The sequence below is a fragment of the Coptis chinensis genome, chromosome 2 (genome assembly GCF_015680905.1).
Source record: "Coptis chinensis isolate HL-2020 chromosome 2, ASM1568090v1, whole genome shotgun sequence".
In the NCBI taxonomy this organism is placed as follows: domain Eukaryota; kingdom Viridiplantae; phylum Streptophyta; class Magnoliopsida; order Ranunculales; family Ranunculaceae; genus Coptis; species Coptis chinensis.
The window spans coordinates 87,811,401-87,835,634 of NC_141457.1; the positions used below are offsets into that span (position 1 = coordinate 87,811,401).

Here is a 24,234-nt window from a genome sequence, read left to right on the forward strand (position 1 = left end):
TGCAAATTCTTCTTATTCCATGCCCCAACTAGCATCCTCAGATGGAAAATCAGCCAAAAAGTTAGCTAGTACCTGACTCTTTTCTGATACGCGGTTTCGATACTCGACTCCAAATTCATTTATTAGTACAGACCATTTAGACATCCTTCATGACTTAGCAGTTTTCGCCAAAGTTTGCTTTAATGGGAGATTCGTCATCACGATCACCGAATGTGCTTGAAAATATGGCTTTAATCTTTGATATGAGAATAAAAGTGCCAAGGCATACTTTTCTATCATCGAATATCGAGTCTCAGCCTCGAGCATTGTTTTACTTTGAAAATGCACTGGTCTTTCCAATCCATTTTCTACTTTCATGGGGACAGAACTTATCGCAAAATCTGATACAGCCAAATAAAGAAGCAAACTTTCTCCCTCATCTGGCTTTGTCAAAGTTGGCATTTCTTGCAGATATTTCTTTAATTCAAAAAATGCTTCTTCACATTTCTCATTCCAACAGAATTTGACATTCTTTTTAAGCAACTTAATTAAAAAGTGGCTTACAACGATCAGAAGTTCTGGATATGAATCTATTGAGCGCCGCTATTCTCCCTGTCAACCTTTGTATTTGCTTTTGAGTTGTAGGTGATGGCATTTGTTGAAGCGATCGTATTTGATCAGGATTAGCATCGATACCTCTCTTCGTAACTATGTACCCCAAAAACTTGCCAGAACTCACCCCGAAAGTACATTTTTCAGGATTAAACTTCATATTAAACTCTCTCAATATTTTGAATACAGTGTCGAGGTCCTTTATGTGATCTCCAGCTTTCATAGATTTGATGACCATATCATTGATATAGACCTCGACAATACATTTGATGAGTTTCTTGAACATCTTCTCCACTAGCCTTTGGTAAGTGGCTCTCACATTTTTCAATCCAAATGACATTCTGATGAAGCAGTATATTCCTCCATTGACCAAGAATACCGTTTTTAACTGGTCTATCATAGCTATTAGAATATGAAAATATCCTGAATAACCATCGCAAAAACTGATCAACTCGTAACCAGCCGTTCGGTCGACCAACTCATCAATTCTAGGCATGGGATAGTGGTCCTTTGGACACTTTTTATTCACATCAGTAAAGTCAACACAAATTCAAACTCTACCATCTTTTTTGGTTACAACCACTATGTTTGCTACCCATTCAGAATGCTCACCTTCTCTGATGATGCCATTATCTAACATCTTTTGTATCTCCACTTGCACAACTTCTTCATACATTGGTCTCACTTTTCTATGCTTTTGATGCACTGGAGTTGCGTTTTCTTCCATATACAGTTGATGCGAACATACATCTGGATCGATACCAGTGAGATCCGACATCGACCATGCAAAAACATCTTGATTCTCTTTCAAGAATATCACTAACTCCTTTCTTATACTTACAGCCATTTCTATACCAATGAACGTATGACGCTCACTTTCCCCTGTACCGATATTAATCTTCTCCACCGCCTCTATGGTTTTTCTTTCCCATGGCGGTTTTTCATGTTTGTTCATCTCTTAAGTGAACTTTACCTGCTCCTGTATCTGTATGTTGGTATCGGCAGGTAAAGCTTGCTGTAACTGCTAAGCGGAGTTCTCCAAGACGCCCCCAGCGTCTTGAATTTTCCCCTTCATCATTCCTTTTACTGTGACGAAATTACACTTTTCTGATTTGGACTGATCTCCCCTAATCTCGTGCAATCCATATACAGTTGGAAATCTGAGAATTTGATAAAATGTACTAAGCACAACACGTATTTTGTGTATCCATTTCCTTCCCAATATGGCATTGTGATCAGATTGGTGCTTGATGACCACGAATTTCGTCATCACCGTTTGAGGCCCTTTCGGGCCAACTTTTATCTCTCCATCAGGTTTGGTAGAAGTTCCATTAAAACCATATAAATAGAACTTTGGTGGTTTTAAATGTGACTCATCAAGACCAATTCCTTTGAAAGCTTTCCAAAATAAAATATTAACTGAACTACCACAGTCCACTAATATCTTCTATACATCATAGCCCGAAATACGCAAAATGATTAGTAATGCATTATCATGTGGTAACATTACCTTAGACAAGTCCTCCGGTACGAACATGATTGCCCCAGGAATGCTAGCTAATATTAGTTGCTAACTCACTGGTACTGGTTCGATATTGACCTCGAGCACTTCTTTGACTGTCGAGATCTTCCTTATCTTATCTCGAAAAATCTTTTTCTGAGAAATTTCCCCCTTGTAAATCATATTTATTACGCCTAATGGCTTCTCCCTTATGGTCGCTGTCTCTGCAAGTCTAACATCAGTACAAAACTCTCTCAGCTTCCCATCTTTCATTAGCCTGTCTATCTCTTTAAATAATTAGAGACACCTATTAGTCTCATGGTTCTCGATCTTGTGAAATTGACAATAAGGCTTTCCTTTCATTTCCCTAAGAGTATATTTTGGCCACATCACAAATTCTTCATTTGCTATCCTCCACAAAATATCTTCTGGTGTGGAATTGAGAGCTATGAAATTGCTAGGATTGAGCTCCTCTTTCAATATTCTGTCATACTTTCTTCGCTGTTGTGGCTGATTTTCTCGATTTGTATAATGCTCCTGAGGTCTTTTGTTATCTGACCTCAAGGAGTCTCGACTTTCATATCGATCATTATTATCCTTATCTTTCTTCCCCGCATCGGTGACTTGTAATACTGTTTGCACAGTGGCGGCTCTCAACCCCTCCTCTACTATGATATCTCTATCCACCTTATCATACAACTCTTGCAATGTTTTCACCTCTTTCCTCAACAAATACTTATGCATATAAGATCCTGGTATTACCCCAGCTTGAAAAGCTATGACAGCTGTCATTTCTGATTCATCCAATCTTTCTACTACCTGCGTTTCAGCCTTGAACCTTGTTAAGAAATCTTTTAATGACTCCTTCTTCGCTTGCTTCAATTGGAATAAAGTTGACACTTGCTTTGGCTTCACCATCTGGTGACCGTAATTAGTGAGGAACCTTTCTTCAATCTCTCTGAAGCATGAAATGGATCCCTCTAGAATTGTGCAAAACCACTTTAATGCTTTCCTTTTCAAGCTTGACGAAAATGATCGACATAGTTTAGTATCCCAATATTCGGTGCCCTGATATATCGAGAACTGATGTCGATAACTAAAAAGATGGTCCATGGGGTCAGTAGCTCCTTCATATTGGCTCAATTTTGGATTTTTGAACTTCGGAGGTAACGAGGCTCTTTCTATCTCCCTTTTTAATGGATTTCTACCGACATCATCTGCCATCTTTCTTATCGATGCCGAGACCTTTTCCAACAGTTGGTCTCCTAATTGCTTCTACATCATTTCCTGAACCATCTCCTTTGTGACTAATGCTTTACCTTCTTCTTCTTGCACCATTTTCGGTGTCGGTCTCGCTACAGATTGTATTTCTTCCAGATGACTCTTTCTCCTCTACTCGAGATGACTCTTGCGTACTACTGGAGTTCCAGAACTCGACTCCTTGACATCCTTCTCATACATAGCGTCTTCAGCACGCTTCTCCTTCTCTTCCCTTATTGTTTTATTCTCAGCCATTAACATCTGATTTTGCTTTTCTAACTCATTCATCCTTCTCAACAAGTCTCTCAAAGATACTTCTTCCTCTCGTATCTCATCCACCTCTTCCACCAGTCTACTTGCTAACCGTCTAGTTCTTCGATCTGCATTCTTTGATACTGCCTGAGACGTATTTGCTTCTTCAACCATTAATGCTTTACTTGCTGTCGCTCATTTAGGAGGCATCTTGATAAAACTCTTTAATCAAATTCCTACTCTCCACTGATCCTATCAAATTCTTTCCAACTCCTTCACAATAGATTTGAAAACTTCAAAGAAACCAAGAAAAGAATGTTCTTTCTTGATCCTTAATCCTTCACTAACCTTACCAACAATTTCTCTTTATCATCAAGATTTCAATCAATGGATTCGATCAAAGAAAAAAAGAAACGAAAGACAAAACAATCAATCTTTGTCTTTGAACCACAGACGGCGCCAATGTAGTGATCAGAGAAACTAACTACGATCAATAAGATTGAATTGCTAAAGGTAAATGATAAAGATTGAATCGAGTGAAATTTGTTATTGAATAAAGGATCTTTTAGTATTACCCCCCTACTAGATGAGCCAATTAGGATTTACCCCAACTAGATGGGGAAATTAGGGTCTCCCCCCTGAATACACACAAAAAAAAGTCAACTTAGGTTGACCGTGTTTTTTTTGGTGTGTACTCAGGGGGGAGACCCTAATTTCTCCATCTAGTCGGGGGAAATCCTAATTGGCTCATCTAGTAAGGGGGTAATACTAGTTAACCCTTGAATAAAAGTATCGGCTACAACATTCTCTCTCTCTCTCTCTTGTTCTAAGTTTACAGATTTTGTATAATGAATTGGAATGAATCTACTTCTCCCACTTCCAGTATTTATATAGTGTCGTAAGGCTAGTTTTGTCCAATCATCAACTGCCGTATGTCCATCCTCTTCTTCTTTCTCCTTTTCCCGCCTTAAACCTGCAATACACAAACTATATTTGCGAAATATCAATTATTACATCGATATCTCTTATTAGTCACGATATACGGGCTGGAATATCGGGTTGACGATATCTGCCCACGAAAGTGGTATTGCCCAATAACATTCAAGAATCTGTGGTGCTCTTCGTAGCTTGTGTTGCAGCCTCAAAGTACCCAATATTTGAACCTCAACCACAGAGTTGTGCATGCTGCCATTAGATTTGCAGTCTTCTCTAGCTTCAGCTCTACGTATCAGAAAACATATTTGGGAGAAATTCGATGCTTTGTTATCATACAAGACCTTTGTTCCTGTTCCAAATACTTACTAGGCAAGTTAAGGAGCAAACTTTCTACGTATCCAAAATTAGTGAGCTGAAATGCTTACACTGTTGAAGAATGTCACACTAGGAAGCGACTTTCACATTTTGGCCTATGCAGAGATGTAAAAACTCAAGAGTGCTAATATTCTCACCCCCTCAACTTGATAATTATCCCGCCCCAAAACCAAAATGTCCTATATACCCCTCCATCAATAACCATATCACAACCAATTTCTCATTCTCTCTATATATATTTTTGCTATCAATTTTTATTAATTGCAGCACTATATAGAGTCTGAAATCTGAATTGTGATTTTTTTTTTGTTGCTTGGTGTAAATTCTCGAAGAACTTGACAAAAATAGCAACTCATCTATCAATTTTCCCCCTACTGCTTCAAAACTACTCCATATAATCTTAGTATATGTGTTTTATTGTACAATGAATTTATGTACTATTGATGCACTATAGGAAAACCTATTAATATATATTTAGCTAGCCAACTTTTAGGGAATTGGTGTTACTTAAACAAGTAAAAAAACATTTTAGTTGAATCATGGTTTCATCAATATCTAATGTCACAACCGATTAGCACAAGTGTGTGTTATGCTGATTAACATGCTTGGATTGTGACGTGGGCAAAGTCACCATTTAATTGAATTTCAAATTCAGAGATGATGTTCATGTCTAAGGAAGAAGAAGTTGGTTGGAAGAGATGAGGGATATATCATGTATTTTGATTTTTAGGCGGAGAGGTTATCGAGTTGAGGGGGTGAGAATGTTATCACCCAAAACTAAAAAGCAAGGCCCAAATCCCCTATTGTCCAATAAATATGATTCCTCAGGAATCACTTGAAGCGACCCAATGAAACGAGATATTTGGGTTGAGAACTTCATATCTTCAACTAGCTCACTCTAAGCGTCCAAGATCTTATGGCCATTCCATGTTTTTTTTTATGCTCAGCCGAACTTCACTAAGTCAATATAAATGGGCTATGTTGGGTTCATGGGCTTGTCCAGTAGGTTAAAAGAGGGACCGTGATTCATGAATCATGATATTCAAAATTGCGCTTCTGCATCCAATTTTATGATCAGCAACTAAACCAAACAAATTTAGTGAACCTTTTTCTTTGGTTTGTTTTACTGGAAAAACATACTAGAGTTAAATATGGAGAAAATTTTAGTAACCACCTGAACGTTTGATTCAAAATGAAGAAACTAAATTCTTAGGCTCAAAGTCCACCCAACTGGAATGAAAAATATGTAAAGCCCCAATTTGGTGGAGTTGAATTTCTGGCTAGTAAAGTGTAGCCAAGTTGAAGTTGCAACGTTTTTCTTCAGTACAATCTGTATATTGTCACATGCTTTAGGTGTTCTTCTCTTGTGTTTCATCTTCTAAGTATTACAAATGAAAAAAGTATTTGTTATTGCAGGACCCCATATTGTGTTGGGCAGACCACAAAAAAATAAGTAATATTATAAGTGTGCTATTAGTCCCAAAAAGTCTAAAAAAAACAATTATTACAAGTGTGCCATTGGTCTAAAAAAATTGTTTTGTGTTGGACAATCTCCCAAATCAACATGAATTTTTCTTTTTCAGCCCTTCTCTTCTCTTCCACCATCCTAAATCTTAAACTATGAAAACTATATCCTAACACTAACATTAAACATTACGGCTGAATATGCACGTGACTAGGGCTGAATATGCATGTATACAGTGACTGAATTAGAAATTCGAAAACCCCAAACTTAAACGACCAGGGTAAGACTTAAACGACCCGGCTAGGTCGTTCGTTGTGCACACCAAACAGTCTGGTCACACCGTCTGGACTGAGTCCAAAACGATGTGGCCATGTCGTTTGAGATTTGGACTTAGAAAAATCCCCAATGATATGACAACACCGTTTGGACTAAGTCTCCAACGATATGGCCACACCGTTTGGACTAAGTTCCAAACGGTGTGGCCATGTCGTTTGGGATTTGAACTTTGAAAAATCTCCAACGATATGGCCACACCGTTTGGACTAAGTTCCAAACGGTGTGGCCATGTCGTTTGGGATTTGAACTTTGAAAAATCTCCAACGATATGGCCACACTGTTTATACTAAGTCCCAAACGGTGTGGCCATGTCGTTTGGGATTTGAACTTTGAAAAAAATAAAGTTCTGTTTTTTGGCCTCTTGACCGGTGTGGGCATATCGTTTGGACTAAGTCCCAAACGGTGTGGCCAAGTTGTTTGGGACTAAGTCCAAATGGTGTAGCCGAGTTGTTTAAGCTTGGGGACTGCGGTTTTCGAATTCAACTTTTTGGGACCAATGGCACACTTGTAATAATTGTTTTTTTAAAGAATTTTTAAGACCAATATCACACTTTTAATCATTTTTTTTTTGGGTCTGCCCAACACAATATGGGGTCCGGCAGTAATAGGACTCAAGAAAAATGTTGATTCGGTTAGAAAGAGTACTTCTAAAAGCAATTTCAATGTAAGCAACAACTTGTTACCTGCACATAGGTGCTACATAGGACTATTTCCTCTCATAGTTACCTTCTTAGTCAGAAGTTACTAGGAGTTGTCCAATACAAATATGACTTAAAAATTTGGACGAAATATTTTATTCCGTCTAAAAGTAAAAAACAAAACAATATCGAAAAATTACACGTCGGACAAAATGAAACAACTTGTCTGGAAAAAAAAAATCTAAAAAACACGCGGGACACATAATGAAAGATCCTGTCCAAAAAAACAAATCGAAAAAACATGTGAAATGGAATAAAAGATTCCATCCGAAGTTCACAACTCAGTGGTAATCTCAGTAGCAAGTGCTACCCTCATTGTTACCTAGTGAAGAACCACCTCCATAGTCACCCTTGCATTGGGCCATTGTTTTTAGCTCATAAAAATGACAAGTCGCTATTTCCCTTCAAAGTCACCTGCATTGGGAATGTTCTAATTTGTGATCATATTAATCAATGATGTATGCTCGATCAGGGGTATCTTTCATGCAACGTTGCTTACTATCCAAAAGCCCATAAACCCTTACCACTCCACAGCGAGTCCTAGTACCTCAATGCAACCCCTATAGCTTCACATACCTTCATTTCCATATTCCACCTATCTACCTTCCGACCACCACCAACCACGTGTAGATCTAGTTATGTGTAGAACTAGTTGTTTGAGCTATCTCAAAGTTGCGTCATTGCCAAACACTAACTCCTTTCTTGTTATGATGATGGCGAATGCCGAATAATTATTATTATAAAGAGTTACTGATCTCATTTAAAACAGAATTGCTAAAAAAAAAAGGAAGGTAAGTTATTATTGAACCTCTTCATTTATACTTTCCTGCCATAGATGGCAAGTATTTCTCATTGTGATTATATATATATATATATATGCTAAAAAAGAGAGGAGAGTAAGTTATTATTGAACCTCTTCATTTATATTTCTCATTGTGATTATATATATATATATGAGCAAGTTTCGTTTACCACACTTTTTATACTATAGTTTATACCATATCCTACAACTTTACCTACAACGTGAATTATAACCTAGATTTTTGTGGATGTGTTCAACTAACCATGAAAATCACCTTTATAAAATTTCAACTTATTTGATAATATTTAACTATATCAAAAGATTATTGCAAAATCAAAATTTTTGAGCCGTTGAGAAATATTCAAAGATATATATAAAGGAAAATCAATTAGTTTATTATGGAATCCGTAACCATTTATCATATCTTGTGATATTACAGTTGGGGAATAAATTTAAATTGTGAAAATTTGACATAATCCGCCAACACCCCTCATGCGGGAAGGGGTACACAACTCTTAAGCCAATTACTCATTTGCACAATTGAGGATCTAAATAACCTTTCTCAATGCCCACGCAGGGTCATTTCAAAAGTTCTTGTAGTCCAATTGTGAAAGAATCTTTCCGGACAAATAGCAAAATCTCATTCCTCTATTATCCTCCATCCCAATTGGAAGACGTACCTACATGAGGACTATATCATACGCCAGAAAACTCTCGCTTCTTGTGTTTTCGCCACCATTATCTTGCATACCCAAATATTTCACTCGAGTCAAGATCTCTCTATGACCATCTGTGGAATGTGCATTACTACAGTATGGTGACTTGGCTCATTGAAATTCCCTAGGCACAGGGAAGCCAATCACCAGGGAGAGAGAGAGATCTACTGAACCAGGGCTAACGTGCCTAGACACACCCCTTGTTTCACAAATGTTTGAGCACCTTGGTACCTCTGGAGTTCCTAAGCTTGAAAGGAAATGCTAACAAAGAATCGTCAGAACCTAGAATCTCTAGGGAAACACTTCAACTTGGTTGGGTAGAAGAGTGAAGACAACCCAATTCAAAGTGGTGTTGTTCTATTTCAATCTTCTATTATTTATTTTAGACATGATCTTCAATCACCAGGATACAATTGTACTAATTCATTAAGAAACCAAAGAATTGTACAATCGTACAATTGAAACGAAACCAAAGAATCTGATTCATCAAGACTCGCTTCACACGGATATTTCAGCTCACAAGAACTTAATTGTAGCAAACAAGGAAAAACATAATATCTTAGAGACCCAATAACCAATAGCATGGAGAGGGAGGCGAGGCGAGAGAGAACCAGAACGCTTAACTTGAAAAGTTTTAAATATTCATTATTTCAAGTACCTACAAAATTGGAAACTACGTGGAGTGGCACCCTACTATGAGGATTCACTTAGCAAGGATGAGACATTCTTTGACTCACTAGGGCAAATAGATTCTAATACAAGGCCATGGGTGAAATGATTCGATTTTCTACTTTAGGTTTGACATAAATCAAAGTAAACTTTAACACATCTATGGCCAAAGCCTGACCAAAAGGATTAGGCTGCTTCCAGATCTGGTGCATTTATATCATATACTTTGTTTTACCAAAACATTTTCAGAAAACTACTGTATTTGATTATCTGGACTAGAACTAAGTTCAATAACCATTTTACAGGCATGGATAGAGACTTCCAATACAACACAATACCACACACCAGACCACAACACAACACTCAGAAATAAAACCAGTTAATAATTCACGAAAATAGGTACTGAGCACTATTATAGGTTTTTCATGACATTCATTATCAAGCAATATGACACGTGAAGCATATACCTCCTATAGCTAGTTGAATTAACAACTAGAAAAACTGCACATCTGGACATCTGGCAGATGGATTAGGAGTTATGAACTCCATTTATCAGTTGTATAAGAGAAAAATCCAAGTGATCAAGGAAAAGGTACCAGTAAAATAAGCCAATATAAATTGCCTATAAAAATTAATAAGCACATTCTCAAATCAGAGATCGGTTTATAACTGATATTTGACCAGAGTCTCCATTCAACAAGAAAACTTCCAGAGGCACATAAGATGATTCAGCGATTAGGGATCCAAACCTCGGGGTAGGTTGCAAAATCATGCTTCCTGTAGCACACTGAATGACTAGAAGACGAGGACCAATTCGCATCTGCCACACCTGCATTCACAACAATCAAGATATTAGCATAACAGAAAGTACACAATTTTTAAGACCTCTTATGAAGCTCATATCGTCTTATGAAGATAAGTTATATAAAAATCAACGGAAAGGTGCCACTGTTAGAAAATTATGCATTGCCACTACTCCGTTTTTAAAAAACAAATAATGACATCAAACAGTAGTATATGGCAAAAGCAACATTAAATCTGCAAGGGTAAGAGTATTATACCTCCACTATTCCTTTACGAGGTGCAAGAATAGCTAGACACAAATAATAACCACTTTTTGATTGTTCGCGATAAGTAGTACTTGATGATACTGTATCTCTTCCAACTATCATCTCCATGAAAAGACAGCGAGCATCACGATATCCCTGCACCATTTCAAAAGCCAAGCCAAGTCCAATTTAAATTTAAAAAACAAAAACAAAGCAAAAAAAGAAAAAAGAAAAAAGAAAAAAGAAAAACGGTAGTCTGTGTTTATTGTTATTGGTTTTGTGAGATAACCTTCCATATCCGTTGAACAACGAGTGCTTCAGTGTCTAATAACAAAATACGCCCAAGTGAATCTGTTATAGCAGCCAATGTACCACCCGGTGAGAGGGTAAGCTTCTCTCCCTTTCTTGGGTAATCTTTCAAACAAGTCAAGGAAGACGCTGCCAGAAATTACACCGCCTAGAAATCAGTCAACAATATTTATGTCATAGATTTAACTGAACAATTCTTATATTCTGATGACTTGATGCAGCATGCACATCAAAAGTTTGAGCATGCATCATTTTCATCTCCGTGCTTCATTCATTTTCATCTAGTTGCTCCATTGAGTGTAGGAGTTAAGCATGAATATAAAGCAATGGCTCACATCATAATATTACTTCTAACCTATAATGGTTCATGGTTGTATGGAATGAAACCTGGAAATGGTTAGAAGTTAGAAACATGCATGGTTATTATGAGTTAAAGAAAAGTGGAACAACAGCTATATGACAATGTAATTAGGTAAGATAAAAGTCTACAAATATAAGGAAATCAATTCCTGAGACCTACTCCTTAACAACCAAAATAGAGCTCTAATTACGTTATGCCTTTTTTTCTTTTTCTTTTTGCTTTTGCTTGATATTGCTTTTCATATCAGTAAACACAGAATAGTAACATTAAATATACACAGATTAATTACTATGAAATTATGCCTAACAGTGAAAATATCAATTGGTGTACCACCAAGATATAATACAATAAGGAAAATGATGATAAAAAAAAGATATTACCTTTAGCAAAAGTCTGTGGTTTCACTTCCTTGTTGCTTGAGTCTTTCTCACTTCGCCAGATCATTTTCGAAACAGAAGATAATGTAGAAAATGCGGCAGGGACAACTTTTGAAAGAATAGCTCCAACTATAGACCTATTTCTGTTTTCTGAAAGCCTGTAATAAATGCAACTCAAATGATGAACAATATCAAGCTAGAAATATGTAAATAGGTATCAAGTCCTACATCAATTATCATATGAGGGGAGACAGATGTAAAAAATAAAATCAGTGACGGTATATATTATTACCTATATGCTGAAATAACAGCATCCTCTCCAATGGTAACTGCACAATAGTAATGTTCACTTGACTGTCCAACAATAAAAGCAGCTGAATTCAAATACGAGAATAACTTTCAGAAAGTTTCCATTATACCCATCCAAACTACCATATAGCGTCAAAAACGGGGAAGCAACGCAGCACAAGAAAGAAGTTCCATAAATTTATTTAAGACCCAGGACGAAAATACAACATTTCAAAATAGCGATTCCTTATTTTTATCAATAGGACCCGGACACTTTTTCATTCATCACGCTACAGCTCTAGACTTACATACAACTACATTATAAGCAATTTATTTTTACTTTTTAGCATATAACTACATTAATGCACACTAATGCACACGGTTCCAAGTTAATGCCAGATCATATACAAGTAACACAACCACAAGCAAATGCAAATTCACCAAAAAATGTCACCTGAATTTCCAACAATGGAGGAGGCATTATCCCAGTAATTGCTGCATCAGAACAAGACCCATACTTACTAACATTCCATAACTGATGTGGTAATCTTCCATAATCTTCTCTCTTTTTCAGTCTCAAGTCCAAATGACTTTCTCGAAACCACCTTTGAATCAAACTCTACACCCAAAATGCATATCAGACCAATACCAGTAAAATAAATGTACATCAATGACTCTAAAATGAATATATACCTTAATATCTGATCCATCAAAACGTGCAATTACACCTGGCATAACAACACAAACTTCCTCCGTTGTGGATAAATCATCATGTCTACTTCCGTTCAACTTATTTCCACGGACTCTTAACCTTCGTATATTCCCCGGATGTACAATCTACATATTATTCAATGACGTGGCATAAAAAAAAAATTGTAATAATAATAATAATAATAATAAAAGTAAATTAAATCAATAATAATACAATACCTGTTTATGAATGAGATCTCCATCTAATGAATAAAACAAAAGATATCCATTTGAAGTACCAATTAAAATGACACGTGCATCATCAAATACAATCCATTCAATAGCTGTGATCTCTCCTTCGATTGATGTGAGTAGTGGTTTAATTTTTTTGATCACGTGATTTTCGTGATAGTTTATGATTAGAATGAGAGAACGGTTAGCTAGAGCGAATGAATGAGTGGTGAGAGATGTAAGTAGATTTGGGTTTTCTAATAACCAATTTTCTTTTTTACCAGCACCGAATTCTGTTAGTTCTGCACATGTTATGTTTCCTATTTCTGTTAAATGGGTTTTTCTTGCCATCGAAGTTTTATTAGTCCATTGGCTTAGAGAGAAATTGATTTGAGAGAGAAGAATGTGCTGGGACGTCTTTTTGGAAAGAGAGAGATCATATGTGAAGGTGCGTAGGGAAAAGAACTTCAAAATGTCGTGATATTTCGAAGGCATTTATCATGTCAAACTTTCGTTGGTACATTTAACTATTTAAGTATTTAACACTCACTTCGGCACTTCGCTTTCGGACCGTAGAACTTGTTATTGACACGTGACTTTGTTTGTTGCCCATTCACGCAGCTTGAAAGTTCAATTACAGTATTATAATACACTTCAGTTACAAGATTAACAGAATTTACAAGACCAACTTCAGTTAGCTGTTTATTCAACGACTACCCTGGAAAATTTAAGGACTTACAAGTAACTTGGCTAAAGGCAATCTTAAGAAACTTTTGCCAGTCTAGTCAATTACACATACCTGCAAACAGCCTTGTCTTTACCAAGCGATTCTGAACAGTGAATTTATATAGAACTGAAACGATTAAACATTCTTATCGAAAGAATAGCAAAGTGTAAAGAAACTCTTGAGTCACACAGAGATACAAAAAGTTCATTCTGACCTAATTACCTACCGAAGGGACAGGAGTACTTTGGTCCTACCAGTCGAGAGTGGGTAATTCAATCGTAGAAATGCACCATTATATATTTATGTACAAACCAATGCCTTGCATGATAGGAGCTATTATTTGTCGTGGTTATCCACAACCCTTACACCGGTATCCACCTGAGCCTGTCCAATTAATGGTATGGTACACCCAGCCCAAAAAAGATAACATCAAACTCTAATGATTGGGCCCTTGTATAGCCCTCTGCGAACCACAAAGTTATCGGGCGGCTGAAACTCTTCTAACCAAGCTACTTCAGAGGCGTCTACTCCACTTGAGTCATCAATACCTTCAATAAAATTATCAGACCATGATTCAGTTGAAAAGAATGGATAACCAAATAACACATTAATAATTATTAGACTGAAGGAATTGGAAGACTAAAAGTTACTCGGTAGATCTTTTCTAGGTGATTCGCGGAAATAAGAGCAGTGGCGTCCATCTTCTGAGGAATAAGGAGGTGAGAGGATGTCGAAGAGAGCGCAAGGAGTTATGGCTTTGAAATAATGAATGTTTCCTCCACTCGTAGGATAAAGAACAGTTGTACCACAGGGTGCCAACATCTCCTCATTTTTTACAAGCTTTGCAGGTCGTGCTGCAACTCATCACCAATTAACAGATCAGAATATATCAATGAGATAAACAAGTCAAGCATAAATTATATCCTTGATTGAAAGGCATCTTCAGTGAATTTTCAACCAGATTAAAACCAACTAAGAAACTACAAATAAGATAGGGAAAAGAAAAGGAAAAACAAAACAAAACAAAAAACAAGAGGTAATAAAATACCGGTATTAGTTTATAACACGACATTTATTCCACTTTGATGATTCAGGAAATTTTACAATCTACATAAGAAAATTTTGAAGTCACAATTACGCCATCAGCATTAAGTAGAATATTCTGTTGCACTTGTCAATTTTGGCTTAGTAATATCATTACTCGAGGCATATAAAATTGAAAAGAATCACATTATACACATACCAAATTATATGTCAGGTTAATAGTATCATAGTAATATTGCCCCCTCAGTACCTCTCTCTTCCTCGCTATGGAACATATGCTCGTCATTCTGTGTTTCTGTTCGAAGCAGGTTGCAGTTTTCATCTATTGATTGAATATATACATCTCAAAAGACTATATTAAACATCAATACATATATGTCATTAATTAAATTAAGGACCTCATTTCAGGTCTTCACTTTGGGCCTGAAACTTTATAAAGACACACCTCACAGAGTGGCAACAAATAAACAATAAGCATTTTTCACTTTTTATAAATGCTTAATTTGAGTTTATGCCTCCGAAATGTACTACAGCATCTATTCTATCCTCACTCAAGTACACTATTGTTGCTCTAGGTTCCATTGCTACGTTCCATTTGTTTTTAACAATATGTATAAAGAGAAACATACCTTCCGACGGATCAGCAGGCCCAGGCAAATCAAGCCAGTCGTATGATTTTACATGTAATGAACCATAGAGGAGCTTGCTCAATACAGTCATTCCTGGATGATTGTGAAGTGGAATGACCGATGAAGGTGGCATACAAAATATTCCTATCTGAAAAAGAGGGCAGAACCCAAACATATACCAACACTTCATTAATCCATACGTCCTACATAATATCCTAACAACTCAAAAACAAACTGGAATTAAAGTACAATCAAGTCAGAACACTAAATTAGCAACTCTGATCTGAACTTGAATGCTTACAGAGAAGCTATCACACTCGTGCAAGTGAAGATATTTGATTGTTGGCAGATACTGGAGGTTCCCATTGCGTCTCCTTCCATTAATAGCTTGGCTGGAACCTCTCCATCCACGTACCAACTGTGCCTCCTGATCCAAACCCACGTCAGATGGTTTGATTTTATCTGTCATACATACAGTGTATTGTCAAAATGTGGTTTAATAGCAATCGCGACAAAGTATTCCCATAACAAGGAATTCTAATGGCGCGGAAGAATAGATTTGAAAAATGGATCCAAAGATCCTTGAAAGAAGAAGAGAGTAATCTAAATTGAGTTAGAGAATTAAACAATATGGTTGAATAAATAATAATAATCACCTTGATGCCCATTACACAAAAATGACTCATCCTTTTATTAGTACTACAAACTTGCAAATTAAGGAATCTATATTAGATGCTCTAGTTGAACTCGACCAACTGTATCTATAACAATAATGAATCTTAAACAACTTGCTAAATCATATAAAGCTTTTTAGAGACCTAGTTCGACTCGACAAAATAAATAAAAACTAAAACCAGAATGAATTTCATTTAGATGTTAAACGTGTGAAGACATGCAACAGATATTGCACATAATCTACTCATGAACAACATGTTAAATGTGTGAACTGGTTTCACGCATCAAATTCACAAAATCAACAGAGATACCACCAATTCGTCCAGTAATAGTGGATGCCTGTCTCCATGATAACGAAAGCAAGCAACCTCCAAATCACTTGTGTTTGTAAGATGGGATCCGTTTCGCTTTGTACCTATCAACATTTACACTCCAATGACAATAAATTTGTTAAAACAAACTCTCATAACTATGTTGAAACCCCCTAGGCCCCTATACTCCATTCTATTGCAGCCATGACCCAGGTATTTGTTCATTTATTAAGTCCATCCCAAGTGTAACACTACACAAATGGAGAAAGGGCCCAGACATGAAACACCTCAACATCTTCACATCAAATTCACAAAATCAACAGAGATACCACCAATTCGTCCAGTAATAGTGGATGCCTGTCCATGATAACGAAAGCAAGCAACCTCCAAATCACTTGTGTTTTTAAGACGGAATCCGTTTCGCTTTGTACCTATCAACATTTACACTCCAATGACAATAAATTTGTTAAAACAAACTCTCATAACTATGTTGAAACCCCCTAGGCCCCTATACTCCATTCTATTGCAGCCATGACCCAGGTATTTGTTCATTTATTAAGTCCATCCCAAGTGTAACACTACACAAATGGAGAAAGGGCCCAGACATGAAACACCTCAACATCTTCTCAATGTAAAGATGGGAATTGGTTCCAAGAACTCCCCCATCCCCCCCAAAAAAATGGGAAAAAGAAAAAAGGTTTGAGTACCAGACTACCAGGCCATGACCCTATGACACATAACAAAAAATCACCATCACAACGTAATGAAATCCACCAGAATAAGATAAACATTTGTGACTGTGAAGGAAAAAAACTGATTGATCTAGAGTTATTTCAGTTAAATCAAACACTAACTTAATTAGATAATTCGTTTGAAAAAACAAAACAAAACACAATATATAAATGCTTAACTAAATGTATTTCCAGATACACACAGAAAATATAATCATTCGACATCTTAAAGAACAACTGATAAACTAAAACAACGACATGCAATTCGGTAACTACTTTAGAGACAAGAATAAGTTCGTTTACCGTACCTAATACTGTGCGAACTTTATCAAGAGATTCATCAGACAATGGTCCATTCCCAGAGAAGGATACTCTGCATGCTTCATATAGTCTTTGTATAGCTGGCATAGTGTAATTAATTCACCAACAACCAACTAACACTAACTGATTACGATCTACAAATGTCCTACAATTAAAATTCCACTAACGTTAATTACTTGGAATTAGTAATCAAGACATATATAATTGAACAATTATAATTTGGAATAGAAAAATAAAAACAGAAATGGATACAAGAAGTAAAGAGAGAGGGAGTAAAGTAACGTACCGGTTATTTGTAGGATAAGGAATAAGGAGAGGGGGGAACGGGTGAAAAAAAAATTGGGCAGAGAGAGAAGAGGATCTTCTACAGAAAGGCCATAAAGCCTTTGGCCTTTTTCGGCAGTGGCAGAGCCCCTGAAGAGATTGTCTGTTCATTCATCAATTATGCTAGTCTGGCTAATTTATAACTCGAATTTACGTGACTAACCTTAGGCTATTTCATTTTAGAGAAAATATAATAATTATAGGGAAATGAGAATTTTTAAGTCATTGCCTAGAAAGAACTTTTTCTGTAAGATTTTGTGGGGGAATTGGAATCTATTACATTATTCAGTGCAAGTGCTAAAAATCTTTTTCTGGTTTTGCAATCGTGCATTGCAAATCCTTGAATTGTATGCCATCAATGCACAGTGCTGTACTATACGCGTGCATCAATACATTTTGGGGTATATTCCATTACGTTGGAATATTTACGGAGGTATGGGATTTATAAACAAACTTTTTCAAATGAATGGCACAACATTGTCACATGTTGCACACTTGCACTGAGATATTATCTTACATTTTGTCTTCTAGGATATTATTTGGTTGATGCTATTGTATACTTGTATCACGTGAGTCTTTTGGTTCTTGGAACGTCACTCAGACACTCACCCACCATACTGATCGATTGTAACATTTAGAGCTACGAATCATACAAGAGATTTAGAGATCCAATGCATAGTTGCATATTTGCATACCATGGTCGTTATTCCAAGGCGGCTAGTCTGCAAGAAATCCTTCTCCACTCCAGAACGTACTTCTCCTAAACTATTTAGTATTTACTTACTAAATAAATATGACAAGAAGCTATTCGGTTCGTATCATTAAATTCAAAATTAAAAGTAAGTAAATGCTCCAAAATGGTTTAAAAATTGCGTGTCTTTTCTTTTTTTGGGGAGGGAGCCTGGAATCTAGATCGATCCCTGAGCAGATTATCGAGGTTGTTAATATAATAACAGCTAGGTTTGCGTGTATTCTTATCCACTGCCTTCTGTAATGTTGTGGGCTTGTGGCTAATTGATCAGCCTTTTGTAATGACGTACGTGAACATGTTTAAGGAAAGGTTTTGACACAAGCCATTTTGATGCTGATTGATTCTTAAATACTCATTGTCAACTGTGTTTTTCAATGCATGCCTATATAACATTCTCCACTGTAATTTTGTTTGGTTTACGAGTTTATCCATAATTCCATACTGGATTGGTGAGTTTTGTGTTAGTCTTCTTTCGCCCGTGGGTCAAGGCGGTCAACCTGTGAAGCTTGAAAGCAGTAAGTTATTTATGCTTTTTGGGCGGCATGTGGTCCCTTTTGGAAAGAACCTAATGCATGCAAATATCATAACTTTCTCAATCGATAAAGCTCGGTGAGAGAGTTTTTTTGTTTTTTTCAAATCATAATAAAGTTTCGTGAATGTGCGTGTGCAATGTGGCAGTGCTTTTGTTTACTATGAAACTTCCCAAAGTAGAATCGGTAAAAGAACAGGAATTAATTTAAGAAGAGCTAGAAAGGTGGCTCCGGCCACCGCCAATGTCCTTACTCCTTAGTCCTTACTAGTTTTTGTCTGAGGAAGCTTTCCAAATTTTTTTGTTTGGGCTTTCCAAAATCCATATCATAAATTGAACGCTGTCCAGTCTAGGCCGAAACCCAAAAGTACCCACCCACATCCATTTCATGGGAAACACCTCGATGACATCACATAAATGACTAGTAACCAGTAACACAAAATAGTAAAATTTCAGAATCTGTCACTTCAATGGTATATTGGTACTCTCCAGTCTCCACCTTCTTCTCATCTGCATACCAGAACCTAAAACTCTAAAAGTAAAAAAAAAATAAAAAAAATGTACAACAACAGAGTACCTAGTCTCTCTCAAGAACAACAATGGAGTGATGAAGTCCACTATCTGCATTCCCTTTGGCATCAAGGCCCTCCTTCTTCTTCTTCTTCAAACCCTAACCCTAATAATATACCCAAACCCAAACCCAACAATAATCTTGGCCCATCTAGTTCCACTTCATTCAAGAAACAAAACCAAGAAACAAAGAATAAAAGGAAAAGAGACAAAACAGAGAACGAAGAAGAGGAAAAAGAAGAAGAAGAAAATTCTACCCCTCCTCCAGTTTTATTACCAGATGTTGTCGAATGGCCATCCGAACCGGTTACGGTTCAACGGACCAAAACCGGTTGGCCTGAACCGCTTTACAAACTCATTTCCCCAGCCCCGGTTTCTGTTGAAGACCAAGAGAAATTAGCTGCTGTACAGTTGCAACAAAAGAGTTATAAGGCTGTACAAGAATTTTTTTCGCGAGATGATAATGATAACGATAACGAGGAGGAGGAGGAGGAGGAGGAAGATTTGATGGAAGAAGAGGGAGGTGAGGAGGAATTTTTTTTAAGGGTTTTTAAGGAAGATAATGAGTTGATGGACTATTATGAGAGGAAATATGAGAGTGGGGAATTTTGTTGTTTGGTTTGTGGAGGAAGTGGGGAGAAAGTTTGGAAGAGGTTTAAGAATTGTGTTGCCCTTGTTCAGCATTCAGTTGCGATAGCTAAGACGAGAAGGAAAAGTGCTCATCGGGCGTTTGGGAATGCAGTTTGTAAAGTTCTTGGTTGGAATATTAATCGGCTTCCTGGTATTGTTCTGTCTATGGATGAGCCACTCAGGAAAAACTTGGGGAAAGAAGGGTCCGAGGTAATTCACTTACTTGAACTGTATAGGAAATTGTTTCTGTATCTGAGCTGATTGTTTTGAATTTTGTAATGTAATGCTAGCAAAATATACGGTTAATCAGGTTTTTGGGAATGAGCATACAAGACTTGTGAGTGATTGACATGTTTTTATTCCATTATATATATTTCTCCTGAAGTTCGACACTAAACACTATATATCGGTAACATTAGGCACAAGGGTGGATCCAACTTAGGTGGGGTACTTAGGCATCCAGAGATGAGGAAGGGTGTAACAAGCGTGAAAATTCTTCTGGGAGTTAAGAATAAGCATAGACCCGGAAATCCCGGAGTAGGTGTGGTCATTTCTAGAGGAGAAACTTGTGTTTTTGGAATCTGCGTGCTCCCTGGTTGGAAATCATATGGGTTTCTTCTTTACACTCACTTTAGCGGGCCTAAAGGAGTCACTAGGGCATACACAGTTTTTTCTTTGAAGTATCTGAAGTACTTTGATTCAAGTCGGCACCTAGGTATATGACCGTAAGGGAGGGGAGCTGCCCCATCAAAGGGTGAAGCATGATGTGCTGATGAAGAATGTTTAGCTTGGCTCTTCACAGGGTACTAGAAATTAGGATTGTATGGGTCATATACGAGTCACATGGTTTAGATGCTGCTATATCTCGATATTCTACTGTGCTCTTTTGTGTGTATCACAAAATTTTGTAGTTCTTTGGCCCTCTTTGGCCCGATATTCAGGAATAGAGTGAGAAGAAGATATTTGAGTTGTTTACCTTCTTTGGAAATTAGAAGGGGCAAAATCTGGTTAAGCTCTGAGCCTCTGAGTGAGCGACCGTGCTGTGAATGCTATGTGAGTTAAGAACATGGAAAAATTTTAATATATCAACAACCGAAAGAAGTAGTCGGCTAAAATATTTTACCAATTTCTTTACATACATCTTCAATCAATACACATCTTTAAAAAATTAGACACAGAAAATAAATTAAAAAATAAAAAGTACGAACTAGAAGCAAATAGTAATAGGTGAATAGGAAACTTGGAACTCCATATAAATAGGATCAGTTGACAACTCTCATAGATTATAATCTCTTGCTTGTACAAATGGTAACTGTACACATCAAAGTCACAGCAGGAATCTCAAGTAAGGCACACTAAAGAAAATTTCACGAAACCTGTTGGAAAATCAAAGTCTGCAGCAGCTGAGCTACTTAAGTTGTGTAACTTTTAAAGTTGTTATATAGTTCTTGTTTGACGTAAAAAACTTATCTTTATTTTCTAACTATGCAGGAGAATAACAGCAAAGTTGAAGACTCTATTTTGCCAACAGATAATGTTGGCAGTGATCAGAATGGGAACAGTCAAATTGCTGGCTCGTTAGACCCTGAAAAGGGTGATCAAACTGAGTGCGAGGTTAGGCCTAAAATAAGTTTTCTTGATTTTGTTAGTTTTTATAATTAAAATAACTGAACTTACTTTTCTAACTATGCAGAAGAATAACAGCAAAGTTGAAGACTCTATTTTTCCAACGGATAGTATTGCCAGTGATCAGAGTGGGAACGGTCACACTGCTGGCTTGTTAAACCCTGAAAAGGGTGATCAAACGGAATGTGAGGTTAGGACTAAACACCCAAGACTTCTGGATAATTCATATACTCTTCTTTTCAATGTTATCCAGTGTTCTTGAAGTATTGGCAATAATCTGCTTTTCATATACCACTAGTAGACGTTAGGCCTTTGTTTTGTTAATGTCTAACAGTCTAAGGGACATGGACATGTTTATGTGTTTGGTGTCCGACACGGCATCCTGAAAGAACTTGGATACATCGACACTGTTGTATTTAATCTGTGCGGCCAGAGTAGCTTGTACCAAATCCACAAATATCCAATTTAACATGTGATTTATTTTGCTCAGAAGATCAGCTGAATGTTACTATATTTAAGTTTTCCTTAAACATTACTCAAGTAGTCAAGATGTCAAGTCCATCTGTATTCTGTAAGCTATTATTTAAGACAGAGACCGACATCGCATTTGTTTTTTCTTCGCTTATATTTCAACCGTAGCTAGACTGAAGAACAATTTATCTGATTTTTTTTAGCTATGCAGCTGAATAATGGCAAAGTTGAAGACTTTATTTTGACAAAGGAGGATGGTGGAAGTGATCAACATGGGAACAGTCACAAAAAAGTTGCTGATTCATTGGACCCTGGAAAAGGTGGTCAGAATGAATGCGAGGTTACACATTATGGTTCAAATTGTTAATATTATTAGTTGTTGTTCATTTCTCAATTGTCATACATCTCAGGTGGGTTTAAAGAAAGAGAATGTCAGTCACCAAAGCAGAATTTATGAGAAGGAAGTTTTAGATACCCTGGGAACTGATTCCGGGGTTGAGATGGATAACATGGTGAGATGAGTTTAATGTTTGTTATAGTTGCTACAGTGATACACTCCCCCCTAATTGCTTTGAGCTAGCAGGTAGGTCAGAACGAGGTTGATAGTAATGAACTTTATAAAGATCTCGATCCAATTGGAGTAATCGATGGGATAGCTGATAGATATGAGCTGCAATGTAAGATTATTGTGAAACTATAATCTCTCATCTTTTTGGTATCATGTCTGCTTCATGACTTGAGACTATGTAGAGCAGGTGGATTTCGATGTAGATAATGTCAAAAATGCTGATCAAGGTGATGTTGGAGACTCTGGGAAGGGAGACAGAGATACCTAGATTATTATCTTAAATTAGGAGTGCCCATTCATCATTTCTTTGTTTCCATTTCTATTAACAAGTGGGAATGATGTTTAGATCTATTACTAGTTCCTGTTAATATGATTGTGTTTATGTGGTGATCCATAAATGTAAAAATATAATTTTTATATTGTTCCCTATCATATTATCTGACTAGAATATGCCCCGTGTCTTAAAGACACTCACCGGCATGCCTTCGGCACGTTTCACCTATGCATTAAAGGCCTTCGGCACTGGTTGCAATCATGCTTGGGCATGCATACAATACCTCCATGAGTAAATTCTAAGACAACGAATAGGATGACTTTACTCCAAGATGGTTGCATCAGTGAGTATTTAACACACTGGTTTGACTGCTAGCCTTTGGGAACTGGTTCCCGAGTTCGATTCACCCCAACATATTTGTTTTAATCAACTTTATGTTGTTGCAATAAACAAAACAAAGCAGAAAATGATGTTAGAGCGACTCGAACTGTTGACCTGTTGGCGTTACAGCCGGCTCATGGATCAACTTTGCGACACATTTAGTTAATAGCTGCCAACACGTATCTCGGGGAAAATAAGTGCACAGTAGCCGTTTGATGGTTCTAGATTCGATCTGGACCGTCTTTTATTATAGTTTTGTCCTGTAGCGAAAAAAAACACCCTATCTTATTTATTATCTGATGTTTGTGAAAATGATTTATTTTCTTCGTTAGATGAAAAACCGTTTTCCAACAACTGATACACCAGCCGTGGGTCAATTCGCCATTTCATATAAATATGTAATAACCACGTCCCCATTGATCCGTTGGTAGTGTGATTGACTATCGACTAGTTGGTCATGGGATCAAATCGTGGTGACCTTAAAAATCAACCAAACAAAAGAAGCAAAAATAATATAATCATTTGGTGATGGTTTTTGGTCATCTTATGCTAGCTTTGCAAAGTGTTTAGTACTAAACTTCTATCATGTATGAAATTGGCCAAAACGAAGGTCATCACTATCCATGATTAGCATCCCCAATCCCCCATAACTATCCATGATCACATAAATGGTAAAATTATCGAAGTGCCCCTCATCACTTCATCTTCTACCTTCAATTTTCAAATCATTTTCTACAAGGTACTGCAACTTCAAAAATTGGGGCCT

The 24,234-nt window shown here is 36.9% G+C and overlaps 3 protein-coding genes across 7 annotated transcripts; 1 reads left to right on the forward strand and 2 right to left on the reverse strand.

Annotated features, from left to right (window-relative positions):
• Positions 1 to 9,966: 9,966 nt before the first annotated feature.
• On the reverse strand, positions 9,967 to 13,454 carry LOC147518645 (Rab3 GTPase-activating protein non-catalytic subunit). The gene is made up of 8 exons (XM_086590442.1): positions 12,916 to 13,454; positions 12,679 to 12,822; positions 12,440 to 12,604; positions 11,990 to 12,051; positions 11,701 to 11,855; positions 10,940 to 11,088; positions 10,663 to 10,806; positions 9,967 to 10,430 (listed from the first exon to the last, which is right to left on the reverse strand). The coding sequence occupies exons 1-8, from the start codon at positions 13,399 to 13,401 to the stop codon at positions 10,248 to 10,250; spliced, it is 1,488 nt and encodes a 495-aa protein (XP_086446568.1). The 5' UTR covers positions 13,402 to 13,454; the 3' UTR covers positions 9,967 to 10,247.
• Positions 13,455 to 13,734: 280 nt separating this feature from the next.
• On the reverse strand, positions 13,735 to 17,834 carry LOC147518646 (plant cysteine oxidase 5-like). Of its 2 annotated transcripts, none has more exons than XM_086590443.1 (6): positions 17,631 to 17,834; positions 17,332 to 17,489; positions 15,608 to 15,768; positions 15,307 to 15,454; positions 14,284 to 14,487; positions 13,735 to 14,181 (listed from the first exon to the last, which is right to left on the reverse strand). In XM_086590443.1, the coding sequence occupies exons 2-6, from the start codon at positions 17,429 to 17,431 to the stop codon at positions 14,063 to 14,065; spliced, it is 732 nt and encodes a 243-aa protein (XP_086446569.1). In that variant the 5' UTR covers positions 17,432 to 17,489; positions 17,631 to 17,834; the 3' UTR covers positions 13,735 to 14,062. The 2 variants fall into 2 exon arrangements, with proteins under 2 accessions (XP_086446569.1, XP_086446570.1); XM_086590444.1 differs by having other exon boundaries at positions 17,332 to 17,478; positions 17,631 to 17,777.
• Positions 17,835 to 19,390: 1,556 nt separating this feature from the next.
• LOC147518647 (uncharacterized) lies at positions 19,391 to 23,230 on the forward strand. Of its 4 annotated transcripts, none has more exons than XM_086590448.1 (7): positions 19,391 to 20,358; positions 21,640 to 21,762; positions 21,842 to 21,964; positions 22,457 to 22,585; positions 22,656 to 22,757; positions 22,829 to 22,922; positions 23,001 to 23,230. In XM_086590448.1, exons 1-7 carry the CDS (start codon positions 19,507 to 19,509, stop codon positions 23,018 to 23,020), a joined length of 1,443 nt encoding a protein of 480 aa, XP_086446574.1. In that variant the 5' UTR covers positions 19,391 to 19,506; the 3' UTR covers positions 23,021 to 23,230. The 4 variants fall into 4 exon arrangements, 3 of the variants coding, with proteins under 3 accessions (XP_086446574.1, XP_086446573.1, XP_086446575.1); XR_015211851.1 differs by having other exon boundaries at positions 19,392 to 20,358; positions 22,457 to 22,565; XM_086590447.1 differs by having other exon boundaries at positions 22,829 to 23,044.
• The last annotated feature ends 1,004 nt before the right edge of the window (positions 23,231 to 24,234 follow it).

Excerpts from the sequence above, each read along its gene's own strand:
- LOC147518645 (XM_086590442.1), bottom strand. The coding sequence starts at position 13,401 with ATGCCTTCGAAATATCACGACATTTTGAAGTTCTTTTCCCTACGCACC. Across the intron at positions 12,052-12,439 it reads CTCCATTGTTGGAAATTCAG|TCAAGTGAACATTACTATTG; the intron begins GTGACATTTTTT and ends ATTGTTGGACAG. Across the intron at positions 10,807-10,939 it reads TTGTTCAACGGATATGGAAG|GGATATCGTGATGCTCGCTG; the intron begins GTTATCTCACAA and ends GAAATGGTGCAG.
- LOC147518646 (XM_086590443.1), bottom strand. The coding sequence starts at position 17,431 with ATGCCAGCTATACAAAGACTATATGAAGCATGCAGAGTATCCTTCTCT. Across the intron at positions 15,455-15,607 it reads ACGAGTGTGATAGCTTCTCT|ATAGGAATATTTTGTATGCC; the intron begins GTAAGCATTCAA and ends CCTCTTTTTCAG. Across the intron at positions 14,488-15,306 it reads GCCTGCTGATCCGTCGGAAG|CACGACCTGCAAAGCTTGTA; the intron begins GTATGTTTCTCT and ends GATGAGTTGCAG.
- LOC147518647 (XM_086590447.1), top strand. The coding sequence starts at position 19,507 with ATGTACAACAACAGAGTACCTAGTCTCTCTCAAGAACAACAATGGAGT. Across the intron at positions 21,763-21,841 it reads GTGATCAAACTGAGTGCGAG|AAGAATAACAGCAAAGTTGA; the intron begins GTTAGGCCTAAA and ends CTAACTATGCAG. Across the intron at positions 22,758-22,828 it reads GGGTTGAGATGGATAACATG|GTAGGTCAGAACGAGGTTGA; the intron begins GTGAGATGAGTT and ends TTGAGCTAGCAG.